Consider the following 22,500-nt stretch of genomic DNA (forward strand, 5'->3'; position numbering starts at 1 on the left):
AATTAATTGTTGTTTATTTACTTGAATGTATGGCTCAGTATATATATGCTTTGGTAAATAATGTCCAAATGTATAATGCTGACACAAGAGCAGGATTGAACCAAAACTAAATTATCTAAGAATAACATGTCAAACATTAAATGTATGTTGCATCAGGATATCTTTTCTTCCTTAACTGGTAAAAATGGTCAAAGATGAAAGATCAGACCCGACTAGACAGCTACCTGCCACACACACACACACACACACACACCTCGTAGTCTAGTGGTTTGCACGCTCGGCTCTCAGCCAAGAAGGGTTTGACTCTCAAGCACTGCGAGGCAAATGGGCGAGCCTCTTAATATGTGGCCCCTGTTCACCTAGCAGCAAGTAGGTACGTGATGTAACACGAGAGGATGTGACCTTCCTGTCTCGGTGTGTGGTGTGTGAATGGTCTCACATCAGTCCAACCCTAAGATCGGTCAGTACAAGCTCTGAGCCCTTTCCTTAGGGGAACGGGTGGCTAGCTGGATGACCAGCAAACAACCGTAGGTGAAAAACACACACCGCGGCACCGCCTTGTCTTTGGTGGAGTGTCCTCATCTGCCATTTGATCGGCACAGGTTTGAATCTTCCTCAGGCGACTTAGGATTTTTCGCAGTGGACAGTGGACGCCTGCTGTCTTGCTAGAGTAATGGGATGTAGTGTGCTGTGTGTGATGCTTCAGCTTCACCCGCAGCTTTGAGCTCCTTCCAGACCATCATGAATTGGACACACACACAAGGGTAGGAATGCTTGCCTTAAGTATCATCATTCTCAGTAACGAAGAAACGCCCACCTTGAAAGCAAATTGACAGTGTACAGACAAAACTAAGGACAGGCAACACATATATTGAACAATTTTCAGTACCAGAAACAAAGACAACAACCCTTCCCTAATGCAGATACTTATCTGCTATCCAGCAACACATGGATAAATCCAGAGGCACTCCTTGGACACTCAAGACCCACCACTCAAGTAGTGCAAGGCATCCAGGTAATGTCAAATGTTGATCTGGAGCCAGTTCCAAGAGACAAACATTTAAAAAGCAAGTGGTGGAAGATTCAGCCTTTGACCCAGCAAGCACCCCATCCAACCCAATCTTGACACTCCCAACACAGGGTGAATTACTCCACTTGTTACTAGCCTTGAATGTATTTATTCAACATCTATGTACAGTAACAGACTGAATAAATCTGTGCTGTGGACGTCATGTACACTACAAAACTATTCTCATCACCTGCATGGGTCATCCTGCCTTCCCTCACAGAGGCCGTCCATGGCGCATTCATTCCGCATACGACACACGCCCGGGGAGTGACTTGCTGAGGTGCCACACAAACCACATGGTAGGTGAGTGACCAGTACCTGGTGTTTGGGGAAGGAATATTCATCTGCATTGGGAATTTGTGTGGCAAAATAGAAAACATCACAGCATTCAACATTTTTGCTTCTGAAAATGGCTGATGGCTGGAAGAGCAAAACAGCCATCAGCTTGCTTTGTGTGCCTTTCTGATGCAAGAATTTGTGATGTTCAAGAGAAGATTTTCTGTACAGAATTCTTGTGTGTTGTCTTGCTGTTATTATTCTTGATTACATGTTACTTGTTTTCTTTCCTTTTCTTCAAATTGCGCCTGAAGGCCTTTTCCCTCCCTGCACCTCTGTGCAAAGGTGATTAGTCGCTGTCATTCACTATAATAAATACTGGAATATGTGACACCTTAATACTTCACAATTATCAATCCCTCCTCTTCCTGCAGGTGTAGTGACAGGACAGTCAAGGCCAACCAAATTCCACCCAGGTTTGGTCAGCATTCATAGCCTAAAAGGTAATGTGTGGGACTCACATCTGCCTTGACTGTCCTGCCACAGGTTCATTTCTCAGCTGTCACTTTATGGCCATTTTGTTCCACCCTAAGATAAATTTCTTAGTGTTTCCATGATGCTCCAAAGGGGAGCATGGCACCATACACATACCAACACTGATTAAAACAGCAACATTTACAGACACATCACCAGTTGTTCTTTGCCCATTTTCTGAGCCTTGTGTATTTTTATTTTTAAAGGGCATCCATTAATTTTGCCTGGCAAGCTTTGGCAAAGAACTCAGACATTCAAGAGGAGGAAAAAACACATTAAAATATCAATACTTGAGAATAGTCCTGCATTCCCACAAAACAGCGGAACATCACTAACATGACTGCCCTCCACAACACTTCCTTCTTGTTTGTGCTTTTATTTTTGTTGTATCCATAGCACATCCTAACGGTTATAGATCTTTGTGATGATTGAAGTAGTACAATAGTACTGTATTAACACCACTAACAAAATAATAAAGATATTAATTATTAATAATGATAATACAAAATAACAATAAGAACAAAGAAATAGGCATCCACATTGCAAGTAAGGAACTTTGCACAAGTGAAAAAAAAGAAAAAGAAAAGCTAAAGCTGTGGTGAGGTGTGAGTGTATGCCTGACAGACTTTGCCAGTAAGGAAAGAAATCAAGCCAGGACAGGAGGCATATACCCTCCTTCTCTGACAGCACAGACACCACTGAGAGTCCTGCTGACAACTCTGTACTGTTCAGACAAGAAAGACGTCAGACACCAACGACCATTGGGTGATTAATAAATGTCGGCATTTGAATAACTCCTTATAATATGAACTGTTCCTAATGCATCTACTAACTCTAACATCACTGCTTGTGCTTCAAACTTTGGCCATGAAAGAAACATGTGTGTTTATCATCAAAATGCTTTAGGAAGTGCTTGCCACAGGATTTTGCGATTGTTCCTTAATATTTTGACATTTTGAGAAATATTTGTTACAAAAAAGAGGACATACATAGTCCTCTTAAATTAACAAACTACTCAAACCATAATACTTTCCAGCACATTAGCCTAAACTGAATATCAAACATGCAAAACTTGAGCTCTCTACTTATAAATGCAGCGGTGGAAAAGCTTATCGTGGTAATTTTCTGTGCCTACCTAAAATCAGTTTTGCCTAAGTAATGATAATGTGCACTAAATGGCTGGACTGATGAGACTTTACAAAACTAAAGAAAATATCATCAAAATTACACTGACTTCATATATTGGATATAAACTTTATGCTACCATTGAGGACCTTAAAACTGTGGGAGCAAGGAAGAGAGGAAAGGGGAGAGGATGAGGACGCGGCATCCAGTATGGGTGACATTGCCGCGGGTCACAGCCACCAGGTCCAGCCGTGGCCACATCAGTCACAGACAATGTTAGCTGATCATGCTGCAACATCTATTGGCAATAAAGGCATATATTTTCTACTACATATGAGCATTTAAAATTGTAAAGCACAAGATTATTTATAAATTCTATAGCTTTCTTTTCTACACAGTTACTCCTCATTTTTGTGTCCCATGGTGTGTGGTGAGCACAAGAGGTGAGGGCTGGGAGTCACATAGTGGTGGTTGTCTGTGACCAGTGTGCTCAAGGCTGGTACAACACATGAAAATGGCACATTTTGAGTTTTTACTATGCTTCTTCACACACACACACACACACACACACACATTGAAGCTCACTTGTGGAATACTGGACAGATTCATTTGTTGAGAGAGAGAGAGAGAGAGAGAGAGAGAGAGAGACTTACAAGTATAATCTAATGAAACAGCTAGTGACCTTCCCCTATCAAGCACAGCCTGCTGAAATATAACTTTCTAATAACTAACTTTAACTTTCTGATGCACATATTCAAGCTTCTAATACATAACTCCAGCTTTTCCTTCATTCCTGACTTTCCACTCACTAACACCTACAGTGAGTGGATGACAATGACTCAACATGTGGCTCATTTCTGTCAAGTCTTGGCCCTCTTCAACTCCACCTAGCAGTAGTAATAGCAGTAGTTGTATGTGTAATAGCAGTTGCAGAAACAATATACATTTACTGCTTTTACTAATGTACTCATACTGCTCATTCCTTGCAGTTTTTACCATAAATCTGCTTATTTCCTTGTACTGATGAAATTTTGGGGGGTACCTATTGTAATTTTTCCTTGTCTTTTTCTTTTGTAAGGGATGATCAACAAGAGGAAAGAAAGTTATCACATTTTGATATTTAATACTTCCTGGGACTTTTTCCTAACATTTTCTTGGGTAGACTTATTCCTTAACACTTCTACCTTCCCTTTGCAATGCTTTCCTTCTTAATCTTTCACCTTGTCCTTCACACTTCAGTAAAGTTTGCACACATTACCTTATTTTCTAGCACCTTCAGCATAACAGTGTTTTTCTCATGGTTTCCTTTTTCCTTCCTTCCATGTTACTTTTTTAATTCTTCCTCTTCCTTCATAACATCTTAATTATCCTAATGCTTCCAAACATTTAAGGGTAAAAAGCCACACAGTCACATGGGCAGAGAAGAACCATCACAGAATACATAGATTTGATTTTATTATGCAAAACAGTCCTTGAGTTTATCCATACGGAAGGGAGCTGAGAGGGAGTGGGAGGGGAGGGGAGGGGAGGGGTCACTGGTTGGCAAATGTGGGGTCAATATTTTACTTGAGAGGCAAATGGGGTTAGTTTTTTTAAGTAACAAAACACACAGACTGAGCTTTTTCATTTATGTTCTTTTTTCTTCCATCATGCAATTTTAAGATACTGTTAATTTCCTTTTGCTGCATGCATAATTCATACCATCCTGTGTCCAGCCTGTGTCAGTGTTGATGATGTATTGGATACCCACATCTACATTATGTATGAGGAACATCCTTACCATTTTTAAAATCTGCACTTGCATCAGCATTCATGTTTGTCATAAACATTCCCATCCATATTTACCATTTAATAATAAACATCTGCATCCATATTTCTCATCTAATAAACATATATACGTATCCACATTTATGATTTAATAAACATCTGCATCTGCATTTAGGACTGTATATATAAACATCTGCATCTTTGCCACACACACACAGAATGTGGTCACTATTAAAAAAAAAAAAAAACAGCACTAAACATTCCTTATCACTCCTTAATACTCCTGAAAACATCCACATCCACATCCACATCCATGAGGTGTAACTCTCACATTTGCATCCACATCCAATTCTTTCTTGAAGCTAACATCTGCATTTGGAAAACACACATACATAAACCAACATCCACAGGTCTCCGAGTTCAGATATCCAATACATCTTTAGTAAAGCTGGTGTGTAGATGAAAGCCTAATGGATAGCAGGCTGATGAAAAGTTTCATTACCCAGATGTGATATGCAATGAGTGTTGTGTTTGTGCTCAGCAATACTCCTGGGAGCGGAGGCCAATAATAATGACTAACATTACCGGTTTGGGGTGAGATTATGGGCTGTTTCTCTTCACATGTACTTCCTCATCACTGTGGAATGCATCACTTGAGTAAGGCCCATGTCTTCCTACACATGCACACACTCACAAATACAAACACACAAACAGTCACACACTGGCCGACACACGAGAGAAAGCAGCAGTTCTGACACTTCTTGGGCCAGACGCAACACGATAAACAAAAGAAACCGATTCACGAACATGAAGAGCGAAAACTTAACATGATTAATTAATTGTAAACATAATAATTAAGATGACAGTGATGGTGAGCAATGATGATGATGATGCACTCCTTCATTCCTTCCTTACTATCTCTTGGTGAACAGTTCTTTGCCTCCATGAGATTCCTTCATGCTTAAATCCATTTAGAGAGTATCTCAGAAGTCTAGAAAGGAGCACTGTTATGGAAAAACTTATCAACTTAATGACTGTTACTCAGATCATCACATGATTACTTATGTTACTGCCACCAAGCAGAACAAAAAGAAAGGAAGGAGGAATGAGGCACAATGTACAGAGATTCAATTTACAGAGATTCCTTAGAGAATGAAACATAAACTCATAAGATAAGTGAACAGGCAGACAGACACACAGATGAAACATGTGGGATGATGGACATTAGTAAGAAAAGAAGTAAGAATAGGTGGTGAAAGTGGATGGGTGGATGTGAGACAAGGAAGAATGAGATGAGGGTGAAGCAAGAAGGCATCACAAAGCCTCTTCTTGCTGTGGGTGAAGCATGGCACTGCATCTCTTGTCATGAGGGTGAAGCAAGGGGGAAGGGGCATCCTGGGAAGGGTTGAGGCAAAGAATGGGAGGGAGCGGCATCTTTGTGGAGGACTGAGGTAAAGAAGGGTTTCCAGGGTACAAAGGCTACCCTAATGGACACTGATCTTCCAGCGTGGCTCCCCAAAGGATGCAAGGAAGTAGAGGCCGTCCTGGGCACTTGGCACACCCCACTCGTACGTCACCTGTGGGGGGGAGATGGAGGTGAGGGGAGTGGGCTTTGGGTAGACGAGGGATACTGATTATGTACAGAGAGGGGAACACCACAGCTGGTCATGGAGGAGGGATGCTAAGAACTGTACTGGTATATTTGGTTTCACAGACTGAGTAATTTTGTCACACAGGACGGATGGGTACGGTAAAGCTGTTGCTGGGCAGTGCTCTCACCTGCTGACTGGTCTACTATGTATTCCAGTCTGGTTTTTTTAACATGTGTGGCAAATCACTTTGTATTCCTACTGAAACTCTTTTATTTGTAAGACACTATAAATACAGCATCTTGCAAACAGAGAAGAGTTTGAATGGAAATATGAAGTCAATTGGCTGAGTGTTTTAAAATAAGATGGGAGCATGTGAGCCAATCTGTGGGCAAGAGAATCATCCAGTGACAGTGTTACCAATGACAGCATCTGCACATCCTAAGGTGATAAAATTACTTCACTACAGTCTGTGGCATGAAATACAGTAAAAGATAAAAGGATGCAATGGAGGAGATGTGTATGAGAGGGATATTGTGGAGGAGGCTAGGGTAGGTATCATAAACACTTACACAACTCAAACTAATCAATAACAACAGTGAAAACAACAATGAGTGTGAGTCTGAGAAATGCCTCCACACACAATAACACTAAATATAATAATACCTGTAAAATACTTAAACACACACACACACACACACACACACACACACACACACCTGTTTCTCCTGGCTCTCGATGTACACCCGCACTTTGCTGGACGACACCTTCTCCACGGCAAAGCTGACCTGAGACTTGTCCTGTATTGCAGGGAGGCGAGTCACCCTGCTCACCCCGTCCAGGAAGACACAGCCTGGAAGAAACAAGGATAATAATACCTTCACATCTTCCGATATTCTGTGCTGGGTTGGTGTGACTTTTGTGGGAGTTATTTTATGTTAAGCCTTTCCTGTATACTTTTCCACATTAGTAATTTAAATAGTTTTTGCAGTAATTTGAAGAATAGGTAGTTCCATTTATATTTCTGATTTTTACTGTGTTATTGTTATTTTTATGCTTGTTTTTTCTTCTTCTTTTTTTTTTTTTTTGTGTGTGTGTGTGTGTCAAAATCTGATACTCTATTGTATTCAGAAAGATGAAGAATGGATGAAGTGTAATGCCTTATTCACAGGTTTTCAAAGTTAAAGAAGTAAACATAAAAATAAATAAATAAGTAAAATAAATTCTACAGGCACAAAATAATAGAGAAAGAAAGAGAAAAAAGGGAAACACATTTTCACACCTACAAAATAAGAAAGGTGATATATCCCAGGAAAATGAGGAATAGGAAATAAGAGAAGCAAACAGCAAATGAAGAAAGTATCCCATGAAAGGAAGATGCAGGGAAGGAAGACAAACCCAGCAAGATAATAATAATTTAAATAACCAACAAAAGGTAAAGATCATATGGAAATCAGGCCACTAAGTGCTATTTCACCACAAAGTGCTATTAAGAGATGAAAATAGATTAAAATAAAAGTTATGGGAGGAGGAGTCTAGCCTGCTACTGACCCTGTGCGCTGAGGAAGAGAGTGCCAGGCAGCAGCAGGTGTTCAGGTCCCATTACCGGCATACAGCTCAGGCCCAGCCCCTCGTCACTGCAGCCGCCACCTCCACGCAGGATCTGAAAGCAGCACGGCAGAGTGAGCAGGATAGGCAAAGAGGTGCATAAGCATAATTATGATGACAATAATGGTGAAGATTCTGCAGCAATATTCCTTTTATTGCCAAGAAATGTCTTTGGAAGTAATGGCTAATCAATCTATATACCAGGTTGACATTTCAATTGAAGAACTGTAGATAAGACATAATGTCTCACTTGATCTCACTGTAGAAATTAGAATATAAAGAATGATCTCCAGTCTCATTGCTCTGTATCTGTATATCTGCTTTGACACTGTAAGAAGAATTAGTTTCATCACATGTTCTCAGCTATGATGCAGTACATGGTAACAGAAGTCAATACACAAAACACTGGATGTTAGAATGGCAGGTTAGCTGACTTCTTACTATAATTTTGTACCAAGGCAGTCAGGTCCAACCAAAAGCCACTAAGGGTCACTTATGACCAAACTGGTAATGCATCGGACTTGTGTGTACCTTGAGTTCATAGCCAGGGGTTCTGTCCCCAGCAACAACCTCTCATAGCCAATAAGGATAACTTTCTTAGTGCCTCCTTGATGCTCCAAAGGAAAGATGAAAACTTTACTACAAAATGTCAGAGATCCTAAGTAAACATGAGAGAAAACCAGATACACAGGAGCCATTAGCAGCCCACACCACACCTTGAAGAGCACAGAGGAACCAGGTTTGAGCAGCGGTGCCTCAGAATGCAATACTTCTGGTTCATCCGAGGTTTTGCACGCCAGCCGCCCATCGTCTGCCACTGTCCATGCACTGCTGGCACTGCTGCTGTTGCTCCACTCTGTACAACACAAGTGATCTCAGTGGTAGTTAAGGAAGAAATCAAAAAGTATTTAGTACAGAAGGATGTGTAGTGAGGGAGGGGGAAAAATGAGGAAGATGGGATGTGTTTGAGAAGGAAAGGGAGATAGAAGATAATACTGAAGACAGAACTGGTCTTGCTGGGAGAAATGGGAGAGCAGGCTGAAAGGATGAGGCATTAGTGGTAGTGGAATAGAATGAAAGGGAGTGAGGTACAGTGTAAAGGATAGGGGGTGGGGGGGGGGCAAAAAAGTGCACACATACACACACACAGATAAGAGATAGAGAGAATTAAATGACTTGCAAAACATCACACATTCACTGTATAAAAATGCAAATACTATCACTATATAAGACTGAATCTGTAGAAAATGCATACAAAAATTAGTTCACCAAAGTACAATAAATTAATAAAGATGGGAACCTAGCATTTACATAACGACAAAATAAAATCCTGAGGCATGAAAAAAATAACAAAAAGATCAAGTATAAAAATTTAACACACACACGCACACACACACACTCACTGAAATGTGATCTATTGGTAGAGGCTGCCTGTACAAGGCTCCAAGGACCAAAACAGGATGCTCCCTCCCGCCGTGACGCCACCCGCAGGAGGTAGTTTTCCCCCGCCTTGAGGTCTCGCAGCAGGAAGGAATAGTCAGGACCCTCGTACTTGCGGGTGAAGACAGCGGCATGGGGGTCCGTGGCGCCAGTGTTGCTGCACTCAAGGCAGAACTCAAGGCCTTCATCAGACACATCCTCGTCCACCTGCAGGAGAGGAGGCGGTGAGGGTGTGTTGTGGTGGTCACTGTGGTCAAAATGGTGAGGATATTTGGCAGCAGTGGCAGTGGGAGTGAGTGGAGTAGTGTCAGTTCTTGATGAAAAGGTACATATGTAATAATAGTGATGGGGATGGTGGTAACAATGAAATATAGCAATGGTGATGATTAAGGGCTGTTATTTCTAGTGTGACAGTTGTGGAAAAGCAAGACAGGATGTGCAATGGTAGCAGTACAGAACAATGTGTGATCTGTGGGATGTTTGTAATAGTAGTGGTGGTAGTGGGTGACAAGTAGAGTAAAACACAGAAGTTTGGATATTTAGAACACACAAGAGAATGTGACAGCAACAAGGAGTGAATATTAACTGAAGGAAAGGCTTGATACATTGAGATTTAGACACAGGACAACATAACTAGCTCAGGTCCTGTACACTACAACAAGGTAAAGCCACACACACACAAAGACACACACACACCTCTTCCCAGGACACCAGCAAGGCACCAGGCTGTTCCACAATATTGGTAATCTGCACAGGTCCCATCCGTGAGACCCTGCCAGCGCGCCCCACCAGCTCCCGCACCTCATCCTCCAGCGACGGGTCATGGGGGAACTCCACGCTGACACTTGGCACGGCACACAGTGCTGGCACCTCTGGCAGGCTGGGGAGGAGGAAGGGAAGATGCTTAATGAGAGAGCATAACATTTAATATACTCTGAATATGGAAAATTTGTTTAAATTATTTAATCCCTTCACTGCTATTTGACACATCTTTCCTGAATTACTAACCACTCTGAGACATCTTTTCTTGTTCTACAGCCACTTGCAAACATTGTACTGGCTAGAATTGCAAAATCTATTCTTTTTATCCCCTTCTTTCCTGTAAATACTTAGAAAGGTTCCATACATTGCTTTTAGTGATGTGCATTGTTGCATATCACAGTGAAAGGGTTCATGCATAAATTGGACACAAACATTCCACCACCACCATTGCCATCACCACACCTAGTCATGGCAGCAGCCTCCTCCTGAAACCGCAGCACAGTGTCTCGCGCCATCACACCACTGTGTCGCTGCAGCCGCTCCCCCTGCGTCACCCTCTCCTCCACCTCATCCAGCCGACAAGCCAGCTCCCGCCCGCACTGCTCCAGCGGCCCCAGTGCCTCCTCCTCCACCTGGCCACCAGACAAATGGATTGCTGGGTTACTTAGGGTCAGGTTAGGTTAGGCTGGATTTGGTTACATTAGATTACACTAGGTTAGGGAAGGACAGGACAGGATAGGATAAGTTTAGTAAAACCAAATTACAGCTGATATATTAGGATAACTGAGTTGGTTAAAGTTGGATTACATTAGTCTTGAATAGAATAAGTTATTAAAATCTGGTGATGAAAAACAGTATAAAGTAGAGACAGTATGTATCTCTTGACAGCAGCTTTCAACTACTGTCTCTCATCTCAAGACAGTAACTAGTTAAAATGTAAGATAAGTAAAATGCTTTATCTGTTTCCTCATCACCACAATCTGTTCCCTAAGACAGATTTAGCCGATGATGTTGTCCCTTCACAGTGATGACATGATCTTTCCTTTAACTGCTAGGCCTTTACCTCTCATGCAAGCAGAGCACAGGCAAAGACTACACCATACATGAGGAGGAGAGAAGGCCACACAAACTATTCTATAAGGAGTCAGAAAGAAGTTTATTGCAAAAAGAAGCTCAATTCATGAAGTGATCTTAGTGATCTTTATGTGTGAAATATCAAGTACATAATTAATAAGTATTATGAAATAAAAACTGAAGTTAAGTAAGTTTAAAAGTGGTGTGTAGTGTGCCTGAACATGTGTACCCAAACCTGAACACATACACACACTGATGAATAAAATAAATAAAAAGGAATATGTTTGAGTGGCACACAACAAGGATAAGCTTTTCCCACTGAAATATACATAGATATCTGGAAAGGACAAGAAATGATGGCAGTAAGAAGTGTATCGCAACTTAAAGAATGACTGGATAAATATAAATAAGGATACAAGACTGCACAAGTTTAGCTGAGATCATACAACATACACCAGAAGTGCCACATATCACATCCACTGCGTAATACATACCTGCTGCACCTCGTCAAGAAGCTGCTGCCGCCTGGCACTGACTGCCTCATTCACAGTGATTAGGAAGGCGTCCAGCGTGGCATTGATGGTGTCCTTGGTCTCTGTGGCACTGCTCTTCACCTGGGTGGAGGAGGAAGAGGTGTGAGACAAACAGTGGATATGTGACTGAGTGATGAGGAGACACAGGAAAGAAAGTTAGTTAGCAGGAATGAAGCCTTATCTTTTAGCATTTTATTTAATTCCTCTCTCTCTTTCACTCACTGCATCTTTGTCTTTTTATGTGTCATCCACTTAATCATACACTCTACTTTTCCATCTTTCAAACAGACCTGCTTGGTGGCCAGTTCCAGCTGCTCAGACAGTTGCTGGAGATGGTGCTGGTGCTGCTGCAGGCTGGCAATGGTGTCCACAAGGTCGTGGGACAGCTGAGTCTGCACGTGTCGCCGGTACTCCTCTCGGAGACGCTCCCCAGCACTACTTCCGCTGCCACCACTATTGATGCCCCCATCCTGCCCCTGCTGCTGTTGCTGCTCCAAGTCTGCCATCTGTTCAGTGAGTATATGAATGAATATATGTGCCAGGCATCAGTGTGTGGAACTGACTGTGTTATAGCACAGTGTTAGCTTTACAAGAGAGGGCGCTACCTCTCCTAAGAAACAACCATGAGCTGAATCCAAAACCACCTTCATGTCAGATAGCAGAGGTCACATGACAATGAGGGTATACATGGAACTCTTCAGTTATAGATGATTAAAGGTACAAGACTGAAGCTGCTGAGTTAAGGAAAGAGAAAATGTAAATATGTTGCAGGTAACACACAAGACAGTCTGTGAAGGAAGCAGAGGATGACCTCAAAGTGTCACTAAAACACAGGATGCCTCCATGGTGGGATGTCTTGAGAAAGGAAGACAATAAATGAATGTAGGGAATGAAATAAATGAATGCAGGGAAGGAGAACCTTATAGGAACTTCTTAGAAGGCAGCAAAATTCTCCGTGGACTCAACAGGTGGGAGTGACCATTACAGGCGAGTGAATTTTCCCAAGACAATGCAGCACAAACAATTTGGATTTTTCTTCCACCATCACAATGACAGTCACAAGTTCTTTATTACTGTATGTTTATGCATTAGATCATACCATATTGAGAATATATTGAGTGAGACCAGATGTTGCCCTTATCAGTAAAGAATGATGTCAAGCTCCAGATAAGCAAAAATCTACCTCAATTTTGTTTTCAGTCACTCGTACATCTTGTGCAGTGTCTTGTGTTTAGATCAGCTTTGGTGTTGGATGTGGAGGTGCTGGTAACACTGGCTGTTGTGGCACTCCATGAAACAGGCTCAGGTGGCATCTGAACACTATTTCTCAAATGAGTTCAGTCAAGTGTTTTAAGGTGAGCATGTGCTTGAATATAACACATCCACTAGCCATTAACTAAACAGCCATCCATAAATGTGACAAAAAAAATATGGCAAGATGCATGACAGACACTTGGATGACAGGTTAATGGCTGAATTATGCTAGTTGTATGACAAACCAGGATGGCTGTGACAGCACAGTACTAAATTGGACTGTGGCAAGGATGACAAATCATCATTATAGAGAAATTATAAAATGAACGACACTTAAAGTTTCCTGAACTTAAGTAAGACACAATTTCACATTTCAGGAATTTAAGAAAGATATATTAAGGTCTTCAGAACTTTTGAAAGACACAATGAAAATATGCTCTGAACTTGACTAGGCACAATATAAGGTTTCCAATCCTTTAGGGACACAATTGTAAGAAAGAGGAAGAGAGAACAGTGATAGGAACAAGGAGTGCAGAACTGACAGTACTACAGAAATCATAGGTGGTGGAGGAGTGGCACACCACCAACACTACCTAAAAAAAAAACATAGAAAAAGATACTGGACAGAAGGCTTACCAACCACAACAAGACATAACATACACCAGAACATACAGTGACTTAAGTGAGAAACATCGAATGTATGGAAGCGCTCAGACTAAACACTGCTGAACGAATTACACTAAACCTTCGTAACAGCAGCATACCAGTACACCTGATTGTAATATTAACACACACAACCGGCACACAGCTCGCGCCACACCACCACGGCGCGAGGCAAGTGACTCACCGCCAGCAGGGGAGGGGAACACCAAACACTACTTCACCAACACTTAAAATTCCGACCAAACGTCACCACTTCAACCCTTCCACCATTTCATCTCCCTCCTTCCACCACAGCCACACCACTCTTACCATTCTTACACCCTATCCATCTCTTTCTTTTCCACTTCCTTATGATGTCAAATTCACCTTTCAAGTGGCCTCACCTCGGAGTGAAATAAATCAAAACAATCCTTTGATAACCCGTACTCCCGTGGCCATTGTTTACATCCGCCACCGCTTGGTTCTTCTTCCTCCTCGGACGGTCATGGTTGCGCAAATTTTTAACAATTTCATCTTATTTTTAATATAAAGCAATGCCGGATTTTTCTCTTGAATAGTTATTTGGATTTTATTACATCAATCTGATTACTTTTTAGAGATACTGTCATGTGATATTAGCGACTTGTAGAGTACTGAACATTCTCTTGAGACAAGATGTTTGTCGCGCCGCAGCTGATCCGATAAGCTCAAATGATAGATATACGGACGCTGACACAGACATATACACACCTGCACTGTTTACCACACACCACGATGTCCCGATGCGGAATACCTATGACCACACCTAAGGATATTAGGAATAGTGTCCTTTAAATGTGATATTCATTGTTATTCAGGCGTCCTACACTCCCTGTCCTTCTGACCTACTAAGGATGTCAGGCGAGGCGAGGCGGGCAGGAGGGAGGGGCGGTGCCAGCATGCTCCCGCCTCTCCCCTCGTCCTCCTCCTCCTCTTCGGAAATTATTGCCACTCGTTCCCTTTTGACCCAGAAAAGGCAGAGCAAAATCACGGAATAGTTAGGTGGAGACTCATTGATGTATTTTTTACGTCAATAAATCATTTGAATTTCATAGCGGATGTAAGGGTGGTACTCGTGAGTGTGGTAATGTAATGTCAATTTATTCGCTGTTACTGACTGACAACCTGACTGACTAACTCGCTATCTTTCCTCAGGGGGAACTTGCGAAGTATTAGTATTATATCAACTCACGTTTTTAGAGGGATGACAGGAAGAAAGAAACGGAGCACATATGTACAGTGACAAATTGATACCTAGATTTATTTGAAGCTCGCTGACTGACTCGCTGCCATTCTCAGGAGCGGAGATGTGCATTATTGAATTAACTCACGTTTTTAGAGGGATGCAGGAAAGAAAGTAATGGAACAGTTTGTAAGTGTATATCTAAATTTTGTGGAAATGTAATCGGCCCACTCACTGCCTTTCCTTAGAAGTGGAAAGGTATGTTCATTAAATACTAAATTAACTCGTGATTTTAGAGAGATATAGGGAAGGAGGTAACAAAGTATAGATGTAAGTTAATAATTTAATATACAAGCTCATTAGAAAATATTAGTCTCGCTCTTTATTATTATTATTATTATTATTATTATTATTATTATTATTATTATTATTAGAAGCGGGGACACGCATTAAGTATTATTAATCCATGGTTTTCGTGGAATATAAATAAGGAAATAAGGACATGTATGGTTAAATAAATTGATATCTAAATTTATTCGAAAATGCGACTGTAAGACTGACCGATTAGCTCATTTTTTTTTTTTCTTCCGTCAGATGTAAAGAGAGAGACATTGTATGCTATATTTTAATTCACTTAAAAAAAATACAGTTAAGTATAAATGTCTGTATAGAGTAAATATTGAAGATACCACATTAATCCACGTTCTAAAGGGACATAGGGGTAAGAAATTGAATATGTATATGTGTTAATAAATAAAGGCAATGCAAATAGTTTGCCATTGAAGCACTGGAGGTGATTCAGTGTGTGTGTGTGTGTGTGTGTGTGTGTGTGTGTGTGTCACGGTCAGATTGCAGCCCTGGACTCGCTCCCGCTAGATAGACACAAATTGACGTGACGAAGATAATTTGGAAGAAGAGCGGAGTGGATCCCAATTAACCCTCCCTTTCCCCTCCCCTCCTCCTCTGTCCCTCCTGTCCCGTCCCGTCCTTCATGCCACGCTCCTTTTCCTTCCCTTTAGATTAACGATACGCATCCACGAGGCTCTCTGCTTTATTTATTTATCTATTTTTATTTATTTATTTATTTATTTTTATTTATTCATTCTTTTTTTTTTTCTCTCTCTCTTTCTCTCTCAGCTCTTCTCGTTAGGGGTCTTCTGCACGGTCCTCAGTCACGCCCATTACAAGCATGTCCTCTTTCACTGCGTCCATAAACCTTTCAAAGTCTTCCTCTCCTTCTCCTGCCGGGTAGATCCATCTCCAGCATCCTCATCCCTATAGATATTCGTTCTGTGTCGCTGTGTTACTAAGCTTCAACAGCATTCTTAAGCATTTCGTCGCCTTATTTCGACTAGTTTAAACATACTTTGTAGTGGAAGTTGTTGGTATTTTCAAGGGTGTTTCCTAGATTGGAGTAATGGTAATGGCCTCTTGTGGAACTTATTATGGTGCTCAATGGTGCCCTCGTTTATTTAGTGATAATGTAACAAGGGTTTAGTATTATGAGCGGGAAACACTCTTGAGAACTTGACTATTCACCACTGCATCTTTGAAATTAGTCCTTTAGAGAGACCTAAGTACTTCAGAATACGAAGCGTGTTGGATTCAGAGATCATTACATTACACATTAAACCCAGCCCTATCTTGGATGATGGTGGTGATGCGTGTGTGAGCGAGTGGGTGACAGTATCTTGAAAGGAAAAGCTAAATCTAACAGAGAGAGAGAGAGAGAGAGAGAGAGAGAGAGAGAGAGAGAGAGAGAGAGAAGCTGTCCATAACCCATCATCACAGCAGCAAATTATACAAAGAGGAAGAAGAGTGGGATGTGAAGCATGTAGCACGATCGCGGATTCCTCTAACACACTCGCTCGCAATCTGTCGCCATCTTGTGTTGTTACTATGATACGAAGTTCTTTCCTCACGGTAGCTGAGCCTGGAGTCGCTGTTTAGATAGAGCCTGCTTCAAGCGCCGAGGAGTGCGTGGTGCGCTGGAAACGCCCTCACCGCGACCTGACTGACGGGAGGAGGATGTGCCGAAGTTGATCTCAGTCTCAGTAAGTTGATCTCAGTGATCTTCAATCACTCCTCTCCGTCTATATGTATAGGAAACCTTTCTCCCTCTCCCTCTTCCTTCCCATCATCCTGTCTGTCTTATCCATCCAAGGAAATTAGAGACTTTTTTCTCTTTTTCTTTTTTTTTAATCCACCTCTCTCTCTCTCTCTCTCTCTCTCTCTCTCTCTCTCTCTCTCTCTCTCTCTCTCTCTCTCTCTCTCTCTCTCTCTCTCTCTCTTTGTGTGTGTGTGTGTATGTGTGTGTGTGAGCGCGCAACTCTTGAAATCTATCAGAAGCACCTTTGATTCCTTCCTCACAACCACTACAGACAGACAGACAGACAGAGAATCGTGCAGGGGAAAGAAATGGAGGGGCCGGGAAGAGAGGAAGGTGGGACGGGAGGGAGGCGGCGGCGGCGGCGGCGAGGCATCGAATCCCCCTCCTTCTCACAACAGCAACACTGATCAGCGGCAGAGCAAACAAGACACTAAGGAAGCGCACCCCAACACTTGTGCCTTGCTATCCCTTGCCTTGTCTCGCTCCCCTTGCCTTGCCGCATCTCCACCTTATCAGGGAAGGTTAGCTAGTCTTGAAGAATTGAACCCTGAACCCGATGTGAACGCCAGAGTTTACATTGGGAGCGGTTGGAGTTGATGGGTAATATAAAACAAGAAAATAAAGGAAGTTGCAAGAAGCCGTCAGGCCTACATGTGGCAGTCCCTGTATGAATTAAACGTATCTACTTATTTACACTTATAAGAGGAAGTGGAGCTTGAACTAAACCTCCGATGTGAACGCCAGACAAAGCTTACATCGACAATGGGTGGAGGTGAGCAATATTAGAACAAGAAAATAAGGGAAGCTGCAAGAAGCCGTCAGACCTACATGTGGCAGTCCCTGTATGAAACGTATCTACTTACTTCCACCTATAAGAACACGAGAGAATCACACTAACATTCATGTACAGTTGTAATAGTTGTAGTCGCCAGGCATTGGTGTGTTCTCACTAAGGATATTGTGAAGGTGCATTACATGAAGCTAGTATGTACAGAAATAGCCAAATGTGATGTGCTAGACTGAAAAGCAAAAGAAAGTAGATAAAAAGGTAAAGAAAAGTAGTTGGAAAGAGAAAATAATGATATGATGTAGGGAGATGGTAGAGAAATGGGCGAAAAAAAAAATGAAAATGCGATGTAGTGAACTTGTCATAGAGAAATGGATGGAAAGAGAAGATAAAGATGCATTGTAGTGAACTAGTAAAAGAATTATAGATGGGAGAAGGAAAGATGCGATGTAGCAAACTGATGATAGATAATTAGATACTGAATAACAGAGACAATAAGTTTACCAATGGTGGTGTGGAATAGACAGACATGGAAGAAATAAGTAAGGAAAGTTGGTGGAAGCTTGTTTTGCAGTGGTGCCAGAAAGACGGATGATGAATGTGTTGTTGTTGTTGTTGTTGGTGGTGGTAGTGGTGATGGTAGTGTATTATCAAGTGTGTGAACAGCAGAAGCACAGATAGAAATACGTGCTTACAAGTTGATTAATGTAGCTACGTATATGCATCACCATAACATTCGTACATACATTTATCACAGAGAACCCCTTAAGAGCCAATACGTCTGCTGCTACTTACTCTTCCTTTGTGTTCCTTTGCTGTTGCTGTTGATATTTTTTTTTTTTTCGTTATCTTTATTTATTATTCTTTGTATTATTTTACTCTTTCTGACTATACAGTAACAACACTTATATATATATATACCTACGCTCTCTCTCTCTCTCTCTCTCTCTCTCTCTCTCTCTCTCTCTCTCTCTCTCTCTCTCTCTCTCTCTCTCTCTCTCTCTCTCTCTCTCTCTCAAAAGAAGAAGAAAAGAAGAAGAAAGAAACCAAATAGAAAGGACTCCGCCATTCTCAGCAGTCTGTTCTTTGTTATCCGACAAGGTGGTGGTGGTGGTGGTGGTGGAGGTAGTGGTGGTGGTGGTGGTGGTGGTGGTGGTGGTGGTGGAGGTAGTGGTGGTGGTGGTGGTGTCTTGTGGTGGTGGTGATGTCAGGCTTTGCTCAAGCTTGCCCTCCTCCTCCTCCTCCTCCTCCTCCTTTCCTATTGTCCTGTGCTGACGTGCAGGGAGAAGGAGAGAGAGAGAGAGAGAGAGAGAGAGAGAGTTGCTTTAATGGTGAAGGTAGTAGTAGTAGTAGTAGTAGTAGTAGTAGTAGTAGTAGTAGTAGTAGTAGTAGTAGTAGTAGTAGTAGTTATTGCTGCTGTTGTTGTTGTTCTTTTTCCTCTTCTTATTATTTTTTTTATCATTATTTTTATCATTATTATTATTATTATTATTATTATTATTATTATCATTGTTAATTATTATCGTTTTTATTGTTGTTATTATTATTATTATTATTATTATTATTATTATCATTGTTGTTTTTTGTACCGGTGGTGGTGGTGGTGGTTGCGTAGCAGAAAGAGGAGAAACAGAAACAGCAGAAACAGCAGCAGCAGCAGCAGCAGCAGCAGCAGCAGCAGCAGTAGCAGCAATAAGAAAAGCCGCTAAGACAGCAAGTAGTACATTCACCTCACACTGACACCACCAGCAGGAAGAGAGACCACCTTGTGAAGACCTGGGTATTCTGCTCACCACACGCCACTCACTCACCCCACTGAACTGTCACGCTTACACCTTCACCTTCACCTTCACCTTCACCTTGGCTCTCCACCTGCGTCACCTCATTAACCTTTGTGGGCTGCCATTGTTGCTGCGGCCATGAAGCGGATGCACTGATGTGGCTGACTTACACGCTGAGGCTGGTGGGTACATGAAACATCTATTATGGGCTTCACTTAAGTTATGTTAGGTTAGGTTAAGTTAGGCCGTGTTACATTGGCATCACTCATCACTATACAAAACCGTTACAATATTCACCAATAAATTCTTCCCAGCAGTTTACTATGGGTTTCAGAGGCCGTGTTGCATCTTTTTTTTTTCTTTTTTCTTTTCTTTTTTTTCGGGAATGTCTCTAACAACCGGTACACGAAACATCTACTATGGGTTATAGAGGCCGTGCTACGTCCTTTTTGTTTTTTGTTTTTTTTGGGGTGGAGGGTGGGGGGGGGAAATAGTTCCCTAACAAACCGAGTGAATTAGGACCACACTTCGCTTTGCTACTTAACCATAGTGACAAGACTTAGCGGAAGGTTCGAAACAAGCTCTGTCAAAGTTTAATACCAATTCATCAGTTCGTTTAAAGTTGTTCCTGAAAAACGATGTCACAAGGTCTGTTAAAAGAATAGTAGAGCACTGGCAAGGACTGAGGAGAGTGTTGCAGTGATAAAGCTGTACAGTGGTGCCAGGGAGAGTGCTGCTATTCGAGGACCTGCTTGTCATGCGTATATGCTGAGCGTCACGAGATCTAATCAGTATACACAAGATGCTTCGCCAACTGACCGATTTTATTATTTACAATCCACCGCTTGTCGAAAGGTCACGCGACTAACCTAGCTCGAAAGATTGCTAACAGAAAGTGTTGGTTTCCATGCTGATAACACCCACCGCGGCAGCTCTACTGTGATGTCTACCTCCTCAACCCTGAGTTAAAGCAAATCGCAACTTTCAAGAAATCGGAAATGACCGTCTAAAGTTCACACGCGTTTATCTCTCAGGTGGCGAAAGACAAGTGGATGTTGTACTAAAGCCGTGCAAAAATGTTTAAATGGCTTTCTCCGAGGAATGAGAATAATATGAGATTACTACAGGACAAAAGAAGAGTCGAGTACATCACCGATCATCAGTGAACTGGAGATTATATACCTGTACACTTATCAGCCGTCTGGTACCCACTGCAATGAAGTACCGCCCTTATGCAAGTATTGATTACGGTCTTTTTATTACATTTCCTTCCTTAAACAACGGTGGGTGAAGCTGAGTGATGTGGATGGTGGAAGGTTATTTTCTGCTTTACTAGTTAGATATTAATAGTTCGTGTCTGCAAGATGCTAGTGTAGATTGTTATTGCAAACGTACGCAGCTGATTTACTGGTATGGTACGATGTCTGTTGAAGTTAAACTTGAAATAATGCATCGGAGGAAATCAGTATAAAGCAGGTTTTTTTTTTTCTTTTTTCTGTTCGACCATTGATTATACCCTTGTTTCGATCTTCACTGTTATATTTTTATTACTCATATGATTCTCTCTCTCTCTCTCTCTCTCTCTCTCTCTCTCTCTCTCTCTCTCTCTCTCTCTCTCTCTCTCTCTCTCTCTCTCTCCGTCTCTCTCTCTCTCTCTCTCTCTCTCTGTGTGTGTGTGTGTGTGTGTGTGTGTTCCCCTTCAGATTTACCTTGTAAGTTTTTTCCTTCTTTCCTTTCCTAGGAGTGTTCATTTCTTCTTCTTCTTCTTCTTCTTCTTCTTCTTCTTCTTCTTCTTCTCAACTTGTCTTTCCTTTTTCTCGTTTTCTAGCTTTCGTCATTTCCACACGGCTCATTCTGAACACACACACACACACACACACACACACACACACACACACACACACACACACACACACACACACACACACATACACACACACCTTCCATCACCCAGACCTTCCATCATCGCCATTCACCGCAGCACGTCCTAATCTGCTCGTCCATCTCTTACTCCATCACTGTCATTCACCACAACCCTCTGTACTTTCCTTCCCTGATCCCCTACGCTCTCCTCTGGCATTACCTTTCCTTACACATTTATCTCTCCCTCATCTCTTTCCCCTCCGTCACCTCCATTACTTTTACTTGAGTTTCTGATATTACAGTAACGTTTTCTTTCTTTCTGGATGGTTATTGGGATTTTTATTTTATTTTGTTTATTTATCTATCTATCTGTTTATCTATCTATCTGTTTGCCTGTCTGTGTATTCATCCGTCTCTTGATTAATTTGTTTTATCTGTTTATTTTTATTTATTTATTTATTGTTACTATCATTTTTTTTATTTTGAAGTTTTATAAATGAAGCGACTTGTGATCTCGTTGCTGCGGCGAGAAAAAAAAGTCAAACCAGTCAAGCAATCCTCTGTCCAGTGAACGTCGCATGTTCATCACTCCTGCTGGCGGCGTTTTCTCTACGTGACCGTCGTGCATCAAGGGTGAAAGTGTTGTACGTCGCCCACACGTCTGCAAGAGTATAGTTTATCGATTCAATCCAAAACAAATGCCTTATCCGCATAAATAATAGTAATTGTTCCTTGTAAAGTAATATGGAATGGTAATGAAGAGGATACATAGTGAGGCATCAAACTGGACGCAAAACTCGAAGAAATATTAAAAGTATCTGTATATACGTATGGAAAAGTAATTTAGAATAGTAGTTAAGAAGACAGATTATAAAACAAGAAATTAAACGTAAGAAAAACAGCAAAAATATTAAAAGGAGCTATATGCATGTGTACGTTACATGTCCATAATTTCTCGCCTTCTCTGTATTTCTTTCTTTTTTTTCACATAGATGCTTCTTTTTTCATGCAAACCCCATATATCTATACTAGCAGTGTTAATTGTGTTGTAGTTCGCCTAACCG

At 41.5% G+C, this 22,500-nt stretch overlaps 2 protein-coding genes across 4 annotated transcripts in view; one reads left to right on the forward strand and one right to left on the reverse strand.

The window, feature by feature from the left end:
- Positions 1 to 22,500, forward strand: part of LOC135093255 (uncharacterized) — a 57,195-nt gene that overhangs the window by 14,060 nt on the left and 20,635 nt on the right. For all 3 annotated transcript variants that reach the window (XM_063992322.1, XM_063992323.1, XM_063992324.1), the window contains exons 4-5: positions 1 to 369; positions 12,066 to 12,290. The exon at positions 1 to 369 is cut by the window's left edge and continues 827 nt beyond it. The gene's annotated coding sequence lies outside the window, so the exon portion shown is untranslated. The remainder of the gene's footprint in view (positions 370 to 12,065; positions 12,291 to 22,500) is intronic.
- On the reverse strand, positions 4,445 to 13,866 carry LOC135093254 (cytokine receptor-like factor 3). The gene is made up of 10 exons (XM_063992321.1): positions 13,796 to 13,866; positions 12,068 to 12,283; positions 11,739 to 11,858; positions 10,633 to 10,802; positions 10,105 to 10,288; positions 9,372 to 9,615; positions 8,685 to 8,824; positions 7,912 to 8,023; positions 7,080 to 7,213; positions 4,445 to 6,348 (listed from the first exon to the last, which is right to left on the reverse strand). The coding sequence occupies exons 2-10, from the start codon at positions 12,281 to 12,283 to the stop codon at positions 6,256 to 6,258; spliced, it is 1,413 nt and encodes a 470-aa protein (XP_063848391.1). The 5' UTR covers positions 13,796 to 13,866; the 3' UTR covers positions 4,445 to 6,255.

Source organism: Scylla paramamosain, chromosome 42, assembly GCF_035594125.1.
Source record: "Scylla paramamosain isolate STU-SP2022 chromosome 42, ASM3559412v1, whole genome shotgun sequence".
NCBI classification, from domain to species: domain Eukaryota; kingdom Metazoa; phylum Arthropoda; class Malacostraca; order Decapoda; family Portunidae; genus Scylla; species Scylla paramamosain.

Bases quoted from the DNA above. Each gene is read 5' to 3' on its own strand.
- LOC135093254 (XM_063992321.1), bottom strand. From the start codon at position 12,283: ATGGCAGACTTGGAGCAGCAACAGCAGCAGGGGCAGGATGGGGGCATC. The intron at 11,859-12,067 runs GTCTGTTTGAAA...TCCTCCACCCAG, and splicing joins TGGAACTGGCCACCAAGCAG to GTGAAGAGCAGTGCCACAGA. The intron at 6,349-7,079 runs GTGTGTGTGTGT...TCCCCCCCACAG, and splicing joins TCGAGAGCCAGGAGAAACAG to GTGACGTACGAGTGGGGTGT.